The 10,496-nt window shown below is 38.3% G+C and overlaps 1 protein-coding gene across 5 annotated transcripts in view; it reads right to left on the bottom strand.

Annotated features, from left to right (window-relative positions):
- Positions 1-2,096: 2,096 nt before the first annotated feature.
- Positions 2,097-10,496, bottom strand: part of LOC128700605 (sodium/hydrogen exchanger 8-like) — a 76,070-nt gene continuing 67,670 nt past the window's right edge. For all 5 annotated transcript variants that reach the window (XM_070098837.1, XM_070098834.1, XM_070098838.1 and 2 more), the window contains exon 16: positions 2,097-10,483. In XM_070098837.1, coding sequence (XP_069954938.1) covers positions 10,382-10,483 — 102 coding nt within the window. In that variant the 3' untranslated portion in view covers positions 2,097-10,381. The remainder of the gene's footprint in view (positions 10,484-10,496) is intronic.

Raw genomic sequence — 10,496 nt, 5'->3', positions numbered from 1 at the left:
AGTTGATGAGTGGAACGGTCTGCCTAGTAGGGTGATCGAAGCTAAAACATTGGGTAGTTTCAAGTTTAGGTTGGATAAATACACGGGTGAGAGGGGTTGGATTTGAGTCGGACCTGCACCTGAACCTATTCCTTGGGTAGCATTTGTTCTGTTAGTCAGTTGGATTTGTGAAGGACCTGCCTAGTATGAGCCACCAGGCCTGTTGCAGTGTTCCTCCTTTCTTAAGTTCTTATTTAACATCACACTTACCTTTATTGAAGACTTGGTTGTGTGAGGGAGGGATGGCGAGTTTATTGTTGGAGAATACGACACTAATATCAACTCTGCGGCTTATTTATCTATCACAATTCAAGTAATATGACATAATAAACAATACTAATAATATAGAAACATGGAATATACTCTAGAATGAATAAAATAAGTCATTATGTATGTCACAAGGTTTTGTGTTGTGTTGGGTGTATAAGGGCCACTGAGAGTAAGCCGTCCATAATGGTGGTGAAGCAGCAGCTGAGGCGGCGGTGTTTTCTGTAGCCCTATATAACTCCAACATTGGAGGAGTTAGTAGTATCGCTAAATCACTGAAGAAGGCACCGTCTACCACCATCTACCACTATTACAACTGCTACCACCATCAACCACTATCACAACTGCTTCCACTCTACCACTACCACCTTCGTAGTTTTCTACAAACTTTTTCTTAAATTATGTGTTTCTCACATTCTTTACCAAAGGGCTGGCACTAGAAGGTTTCTTTGGAGCCATGGTGACTTATTTAGCAGTTACAAGCACTAAAATAAATGGCATATTATGAAATGTATCATATGAACTCATGGGATCATCCTCACTGATAAACAATGGCACACTGGCTGGGAATGGAGTGTGAGGTGGCTCAGGGCTGTGTGTACACGTCCCAGACGAACGACTATTTGCGAGTCAAACGACGATTCACGAGCCAATGTTTTGATGAAAATAAAGTTAACGATTTTCGAAAATTACGATGATCGAGCCTTACGATCATCAAGGAACCACTGTATTTGGTATTAAAGGTTATCTTTTTGCTCTAAACTCATCTGACTTGAGTCTGATTTATAGGTAAGAATGTATGACCTAGGTCATTTTGAGGTCACAGGACAACAGGCATTTCTTTTGGAACATAATGTACTGGCTGGAGGCAGTGGAGATGACCTGTCTAAGCATGTGTGTGTGTTAGGAGTGAATGGAGATGAATGGTTTTTCGGACCTGACGAGCTGTTGGAGTGTAAGCAGGGTAATCGGTTATTTTTATATAGCCAAACTTGAGTACTGGAAATGGGAAGTACAATGCCTGCACTTAAAAGGAGGGGTTTGGGATATTGGCAGTTTGGAGGGGTATGTTATATATCTATATATGCTTCTAAACTGTTGTATCTGGGCACCTCTGCAAAGACAGTGATTGTGTGAGTATGGTGGAAGTGTTGAATAATGAAAGTATTTTCTTTTTTGGGGTTTTCTTTTTTTTTGGGTCACCCTGCCTCTATGGGAGATAGCCAACTTGTTGATAAAAAAAAAAATCATAACTAAGTGCTAAACCCACAAGGGTCATACAGTGCTGGACATACCTTCCAGAAAACCCAAATAAAAAAAAATTACAAATATCCTTTACTCAAGAATACACACATGCAGTGGAACTTTGGCACTCGAGCTTAATTGGTTCCAGAAGGCTGTTCGAGTACAGAATGAATTTTTCCCAACCAATTTTCTTTTTGGTTGGCTGATATCACTCACCCTCTTAGACCCCATGGTGACATTTATACAAATAAAAAAAAAAAGCGAAAAATGTGAACACGAAATAGTTTAAAGCGAAGTTCTAGCAGGTAATGTTTGTTTGGTTGAGTGCCGAGCAAACGGTCAACTACCAAGCGATTTGTTTACCGAACAAAGCGTCTGAATGCTGAATTGTTCGAGTACGGAGCTGTTAGAGTACTGAGGTTCCACTGTATGTTTGGTTTAGTGCTTTTTGATTGTAATGATAATCAAGAATACAGTAATACACTGACTCAAGCATGTCTTTTCTCATACTATTCTCAATTATGTTGGTTAAAAACACTATAGACTGTATCTTTAAGATTTATTAATAATGTGGTTAATTTTTTTGGTGATATGCCCCAAATCATTTAAAATATTTGAAACCCTTCCAGACTGTGTAAATAGGCTACTTGTTGACAGTGATCAAATGTTAGAACACTTAAGTACACAATGTGAATTAAGAAATCTACTTCATTATAAATGACAATACAACCTTCGCACTCCTTGCCTGTAGTAAGGAGTAGGTGCCGTAGCAATGAAACCATTGTAGACAGCTTAACTGAGAACTGTGCTTAAAATCCTTGTTCCATAATAATGCCAGAACCAGTATCCTACAAGACCAAATTAACCAGTATATTGTATACCATTAACTTTTTCTTTAATTGCAGTACTTAAGGGTAAGTCACCAAAAATCTGCAGTTGTGACTTTACAATGGTCTAGGATGGACAAACGCTGTCATCAGGTTCCTCTTCTGAATGTGGATTTTTGATGATTTATTCCAACCATGGTATTGTGACTATTCTTAAACTTATAATCTTTATCATCATGGATTAACTGCACCATAAGAGAAAGATTCTTTCATGGGCAGACATATGGCCAAAAATGCACCATGTGATAAGAGAAAAAGTATGAAGTTTTATTAAAATATTTTAGTTTTCTGAGTAGGTAAAACTATCTTGCATAAGCTTAGCTAAGCAATTAACACAAATGTGTTAACTGCATTGATAAATGTAGCCACTTTCCTGCATGAGAAAACAGCATATAATATTGTGCATTTATTGTACAGTAGACAACCATAAATTGCACAATTATAGTTTGCATTTTCAATATTCTGCTATTTAATTTTAGATTTTCATTACCCATAAAGCACACCTTAATTTTTCACTGAGGCATGCTCTAGTGGAATTCCTTTCCATTAAATAACTGCAACAAGACAGGCAGGCAGTCCCATCACTATGCACTGGGCAACTCATTGTTTTAGATGTGCAATGTAGGGTGAATGGAGATGTAAACAAACAGCCTCTCACACAGATCAGTTTATCTGGATGTATACCATATGATTTTTCACTTAGTGCTCATTGCTCAGCTTTTCCTCCTTTTCATCATCCCATCTTGTCTATGGATATTTATCATGGCATCCAAATGAAGCAAAGATGAAGCAAGGTAGAAAATTAAGCGTGAACTGTGCCTATTTTGAAAAAAAATGGAGGTAATTGAGATGCTGAAGGGTAGTGCACATGTGGCTACAGTATGAGTGTTTGGTATTAGAGGATCGATGATCTGTTCAATTTGACACTGAGGTGAACAAAGGCTTTTGTAAGTAATCCTCAATGTGACATAGTGAACAGAATGAGGAATAGGTTATTACAGCTAAATAGAACAGTACTAAATGTGTGGATTAAAAAACAAAAAGCTGTTCCACTTGATCTTATTATTATTGAAAAATTTTATACTATAAAACTGTGTAAGGAAGGAGGAGAGCCCAAAAATGAGTGCACATTTAGTTCTGGATATGAATCCCAAGATTCAAGATTCCAGTTATGAATTCCAATCTTCAACATCACAGCAACCCTATCAACATTGGCCCAGTAGGGCCACAACCCCGCTCTTCAGGAAGGTAGGCATAACCAACCCAACTTGAAGGCATGTAACAAATACTGTAATGTAACCATTTTTTAGCTACAAATGCTCTTCCCTTTTACAGTCTGAGCCTTACTAGAGTTCAGGTATTTCACAGAGCATCCTCACTGACAAATGATAGTAAAAATTATTTGTTTGGATTTCATGAGGTGTAAGGAACTCGCTCCTATTTTTTTCACGTGTTTTTCACTCCATAAGTTGCAGAATTCATTTTTACTGAAGTTTCAGGAATGTAACTTGTGCGAATTATGAATGTCTACTGTACCTTATATAAAATGAATAGTTTACTTATACTGTAATATAATCTTTCAAACATAGAACAAGAAAATGTTAGTTTAATAATAATTATTGTAATATAAACTTCCAAATACAGTAAACTCTTGATTTAATGGACTAATGGGGGGAAAGGGTGGATAGAATTTGTTTTGGCCATGATTGTAAATACTGGACAAGTAATTCTACAACCAACTGACTTTGTTTCCAAATCATTCATTAAATTAAGGGTTTACTGTGTAGAACAAGAAAATGTATGCAAAATTATAATACAAACATAAGTGACATGCCATAATGAACGCTAACAATGAAAGAGTGGTAATTAAGGACAGATCCAAAGCAATCGAATAACACATTAGATATTCAAACTGCTCCAGGATAACAGGTAGTATAAATAGATCGGATTCTTTGGAATTCCATAAATTAAGGCCTTATAATGTGTGTTTCTGATTAACTAACCACTATTTTGACAATATCATCCCTTATATTGTTTTTTTTAGCTGGGCAATTGCTCAAATGCAATAAATATAATTTGGTCAGTGAGTGAAATAGAGCATCATATACGTATTTATGCTCCTTTGTTTTTTTCCTCGTAAATGTTCATAAAGAAAGAACGGTATGTAGAGAAAATGGGAGTATTATTTTAGTACTGTAGTTGCAAAACATCAAGAAATGAATACAAAATTTAAATTAAGCTTTAATGTTCAAGTTTAATAAACTGACAAATTGTAGCAAATGTTGGAGTGAGGCTGGGCTTGGAGAGGTAACGAAAGCTACAGCTAGACAGGCTTGCAAGTTTTTGGGGATCATCCCAGTTGTTATAGCTCCCTCTGCTGCTGCTGCCAGACAAGACTATTCTAGATCTCAGTAATGAGCATCTCAAGTTAGCTGCAGCAGTGACATCTTGATCTACTGATTCCATACACATTATATAATTATGTACCTCCCTCTGCTGTAGCTGCCACTGAGCAAAACCATTCTGGGTCTTGCTACTACCCAGGCAATATCTGTAGTTAGCTGCAACACCTTCTGCCTACTCGACAAGATTACACAGGTATAGTGCTGTGAGTTTTAGTATATAATTTTTAACTGCTTTTGTATCTCCCACCTAGTCTAGCAGTTTGTAGACTACTACAGTACTAGGCTGATCTTATTAAAGAGTTGCTGTAGAATTTACTACAAGAGAATTGATCTGAGTATGGAAGGTCCTGTTTATAGTTAAGTGGATATAGAGGGAATCACAGATGTAAACAGTGAAATTAATGGGAGGAGGGGGGGTGATTGGATCAGCTTTTCAAAATAACCGAGAGCACTGGAGAAACATCAAAGACCCCCTGTTAGATGAAGGCTGTAGAATATGCACAAGCTAAAAATTGGGGAAAAAACTGGTAATGATAAGGATGTGTGATATGCTGTGGTTTAGAGCTACGTGTGGACAAAATAATAAAGGATAAATAAGAAAAATATGGCACACATGACAAAATAGCAGTGTATGTAGACAGATAAAGCATATGTAGAGAATGAGAAATTTCACATGAACAAAGAGAATACCCAAGTATGAAGAGTTAGAGAATACATCTTTAGGAACAATGATTAAAAGAGAGAATCTGAAATGATATATGACTTGAATTGTGAAAAGATGTTAGTCTAGAGGATTATAATCATGGGGTAGCATTAAACCCATAAGGATTATACAGCAGTGTCTAGAGGAGACTAATAGTTATTAGACAGTAGAAAATGTTGAAATGAAAATAAGATACTAAATTAATTTTATATATCACAAATGCGCACACACACACTAATTACATTATACAGTATTATGATACAATGAGCAAATTGACACATTTGTAAAAGCATTGGTACAATGCATAATTTGAACTCCTTTGATTTCGAGTTGTGATCTAATTTACTGTAACTAATTTGGAGGCACTAAATCACTCATGGGAGCTTTACTCTTAATGAAACAACACAAGTTTAATCAAAATTACTTGTGTGTTCAACTTCATGGCACAAGATCATATTTATATGCTTAATTCAATAGGTAATTGAAATAGGGCACTGTAGTTGCCTAATGCGAAGACGGGAAAGTGTAGTACTGCACGACCCTTTTGGGTTCAGTGCCTAACTTGATGATGATAATCTAGTGTATTAACCCCTGACAATAGTAGCAAGTCTCAGCATGCATTACGTAATACAGTAACTTCTTCAGATTTCTGAGAGATGCATTCCAATAGGTACCAGCAAATACAGAAATAGAGTAGTGCTGCACTGTATAATACCTTGATGAGATGGTGGTGTCTGCAGTAAGATGAACTATGGATAGAGATTCGCCTAGTCTAATACATATCAAAGATAAATCGGGTGGGGATTGAAACTGTAGCTGTGTGCGCACTGTGCATATTTAGTTATAATCATCCATTACAATTTTTCAAAGAACATTGACATTGGCATTAAAGGGCCTTGAGCTAGAGCTCTACTTGTGCTGGTAAAGGTTGAGCTATAAAAAATTATAGTTCACGTTGCAGCTGGTGACACCTGCAGACATCGCCTGTATAAAACAGGTTGCTGGACAGACACAGACACAGGGGGTTCAGTACCTTCTTTGATATTTACATTAGTTACAAATTATCCATTCTCTCACCAGAAGGGTGATGACATCACATTTCAGATTACCCCTCAACTAAGTAAGTTTGGGGTACTAAGGATAAATGATAATGGGGCCCTTAACTGAGTTGTGTGCATATAGGGATTTGCTTGTAGACAGTACTTGTAAGTATAAGAGATATGATATAGTGCAATGATAACAGCTTATGCAATGTATTAGTAGACAAAAGGGTAATGAGCAGACTTATGGATGAGCATTTCTTTAGAGGAGCAACAGAAATGTCAGATCATTATTAGGGGTTCTATAGTAAAAGGGGTAGATGGAGTACAAGAAGACTATCAGCAATGGGTAAGATGAAAATGAATTGAGAGAGTGTTTCAGACAGATCTAAACAAAGTGGGTGTGGGTGGGAAGAGGAGTGATTGGTGGATGAGAAAAAATAAGTAAATGAAAGGTTTTTGCAATGTGAAAATGTTAAAAAGCAGAGTATATGGAGAGAAAGAGGGAGGGTAAGAGTGGTGAGGGAGTGCAAAAAGAGAACCAACAGGCAAGTCTTTATCAGTAAATTGCTGAAAATTATTTTGGGACTTGACGAGCTGTTGGAGCGTGAGCAGGGTAATATCTTGTGAACGGATTCAGGGAAACCGGTTAGCCGGACTTTAGTCCTGGAAGTGGGAAGTATAATGCCTGCACTTTAAAGGAGGGGTTTGGGATATTTACTGTTGGGAGTTACATCTGAACTTTCATATCTGTGTGCCTCTACAAAGATAGTGATTGTGTGTGAATGATGGTGAAAGTGTTTCTTTTTTGGGTCACCCTGCCTCAGTGGGAGACGGCCAGCGTGTTAAAAAAAAAATTGTTTTGGAGAGAGATCAATAAGGTGACGAAGCCTGGAGAGCAAATAGACTTTGCAGTTAAAAATGAAAGAGGGGAGTTACTAGATGGGGAGGTGGAGGTACTAGAAAGATGTAAAGCATATTCTGACAAGTTGAATATTGATGATAAAGGAAGGTGGTAATTTCATAATGGGGCAGGAAGGGATATCATCGTGAAGGGGAGCCTGAGGTGAATGTGGGGAGAGTGCATGAGACAATGGGAAGAATGAAAGGGAGTAAAGCACTGGGATAGATGGGATTCAGACAGATGTTAAAAGAGGGTGGGAACAGTGTTGGAGTGGTTGGTGGGTTCAGCATATTCATGATAGACGGGAAATTGCTAAAGAATTGGCAGAAAGCATGATAGTTTCCTCGTAAAAGGGAAAAAGAAAGAATGTAACAATCACGGGAATAAACCTGCTGAGAATACCAGGTAGTTTCTGGTAGTCATTATTCAAAGGATTAGGGGGATATGTGGAGATGTCTGAGGGCAATGTGTGGTGTGAATATAATGCAGAGAATTCGTAGTTTGGAAGTTAGGAGGAGGTGCGGGATTACCAAAACTGTTGTAAATGGGCTGAGGAAGGGTTGTTGAGGTGGTTCGGACATGTAGAGAGAATGGAGAGAAACAGAGTGACTTCAAGAGTGTATCAGTCTGTAGTGGAAGGAAGGCGGGGTAGGGGTCGGCCTAGGAAAGGTTGGAGGGAGGGGTTAGTTAGTTAGTTTAATATGTTTATTATGCACCCCATACCCATCCTGTGGGCAGTAGTCAAAAGATTACAGAGGTACATAACTGGTCCAGGGACTGGACTCCGTAAAGGAGGTTTTGTGTGCGAGGGGCTTTGACTTCCAGCAGGCATGCGTGAACGTGTTTGATAGTGAATGGAGACAAATGGTTTTTAATACTTGACGTGCTGTTGGAGTGTAAGCAAAGTAACATTTATGAAGGGGTTCAGGGAAACCGGCAGGCCGGACTCGAGTCCTGGAGATGGGAAGTACAGTGTCTGCACTCTGAAGGAGGGGTGTTAATGTTGCAGTTTAAAAACTGTAGTGTAAAGCACCCTTCTGGCAAGACAGTGATGGAGTGAATGATGGTGAAAGTTTTTCTTTTTCGGGCCACCCTGCCTTGGTGGGAATCGGCCGGTGTGATAATAAAAAAAAATAATAAAAATAGGGGGATAAGACAAAATTTAGGATTTCAGAGGAGCAGGGAGAATTTATTAAGGGTAGGGATATGTAGACCAAATGTTGACATTGAAGCATTTAAGTAAGCAGTACTTGAGGGTAAAGAGCTCTTAGTTCCATTTATGGATTTAGGAAAGGCATATAATAGGGTAGCCATGTTGCAGATGTTGAAAATGTATGGAGTAGGATTATTATTATTACCTGCTGGGGAGGGGGGGGGGCAAACACTAAACCTATAGTTATACATACAGTACTTGGGTATGGAATAGGATTTAGGTTACTAAATGCAGTTAAGAGTTTTTATGCAAAATGTGATGCTCAGGTTAGTGCATGTAAGAGAGGGTAACTACTTCCAAGTGAAAATTATACTTGGACAGGGATGCATTTCACTATGATTGCTTAACATATTTATAGATGGGGTTGTAAAAAGTTGAATGCCAGGGTGTGGGGAAATGGCGTGGGACTTGCCACAGTTGTTCTATGCTGATGAATCACACTTCTTTTGGGAGATTCTTAAGACAAGTTGCAAAAGTTGGTAGATGAAATTGAGAGGAGTATGTAAAAGAAGGAAATTAAAAGTGAATATGGAAAAGAGCAATGTCAGGGCAGCACCAGAATTTCTATACTGGGACTTTAAGGAAGCTATCAGGTTGGAAGGAGGGGCTAGGAGACAAAGTAGCAATATTATTACTATTTTTATTTTGGATAGCTGAAGCATCCCTTAGCACTGCCACTGAGCAAGGTAATAAGGGTAACAAAAAGTCTAGGCAGTGATACATTAAATATGAGACTGGAGGGAGGGCGTATGGAGGAAGATGTGCTTAGACATGAAAGATAATGTTAATCATGCAATATATGAGGGAAGGCATGGGGAAGTTGGGTTATGTGAAAAGAACGGTAGAACTATGTAGGCAAAGATCGGAATTTACCGCGAGTACAGTGGTACAAACATGTTTTTGTGGGTGTCAGGCATAGGCTGTGAACACTGAAGCGAGGCACTGAAGATCTCTCATTTTAGAGCAGTGTGTGGTGTGAATATCGTGCATAGAATTTGGAGTGCAGAAACTAAAAGGCAATGTGGGGTCACCAAAGGTATAATTCAGAGGGCTGAGTTGTTGAAATGTTTTGGGCATGTAGAAAGGATGAAAAGGAATAGAATGACGAGTATAAATCTAGGGTGGAGAGTAGGAGGGTGTAGGGTTTGTCCCAGGAACAGCTGGAAGAAAGTGGGGGGTTTACCTACCACTTTCCTCTGACTTCTGAGTTTTGGGGCTTGATCAACATCCAGCAGACTTGTATGAGCATGTTAGACTGGAGTGAATGGACACGATGCTGAAATGTGAGCAAGGTAACTTTTATGAAGGAATTCAGGGAAACCGGTTAGCCAGACCTGGAGGTGGGAAGGGCAATGCCTGCACTCTGAGAAAGGGTGAGGCTGTTGCAGCAAAGTGTAACCTGAATTGTGATGCCAGCACACTGTGGAAAGATAGCAACTGAATGAATGTAAAAAGGTACATAAATTATTTTTTTTTTTTTTTTTTGCTCCAGTGACACACACACACACACACACACACATTAATAAATATACAGTTGTATTTACTGAAAACTATATAAAGTATTTTACTAAACTGATATAAATTATATTTATAGACACTTTCTTTTTTAGTGCAACATTAATAAAATATATATACACAGTACCCAGTAGACAATTTAGCTTAATTTTGGTGAATATCTTTACCGAGCTGTAAAGATTTCTTCTTCTTCTTCTGACTCTGAAGCTTGAACATTGATTGACTGGTAGCACTGTTTCTTGAGGTCATTGGCATGTGATCGCACCTGTAATAATTAC

This window comes from Cherax quadricarinatus, chromosome 65 (genome assembly GCF_038502225.1).
Source record: "Cherax quadricarinatus isolate ZL_2023a chromosome 65, ASM3850222v1, whole genome shotgun sequence".
Lineage (NCBI taxonomy): Eukaryota > Metazoa > Arthropoda > Malacostraca > Decapoda > Parastacidae > Cherax > Cherax quadricarinatus.
This window is presented reverse-complemented; position numbering and strand designations above follow the sequence as displayed.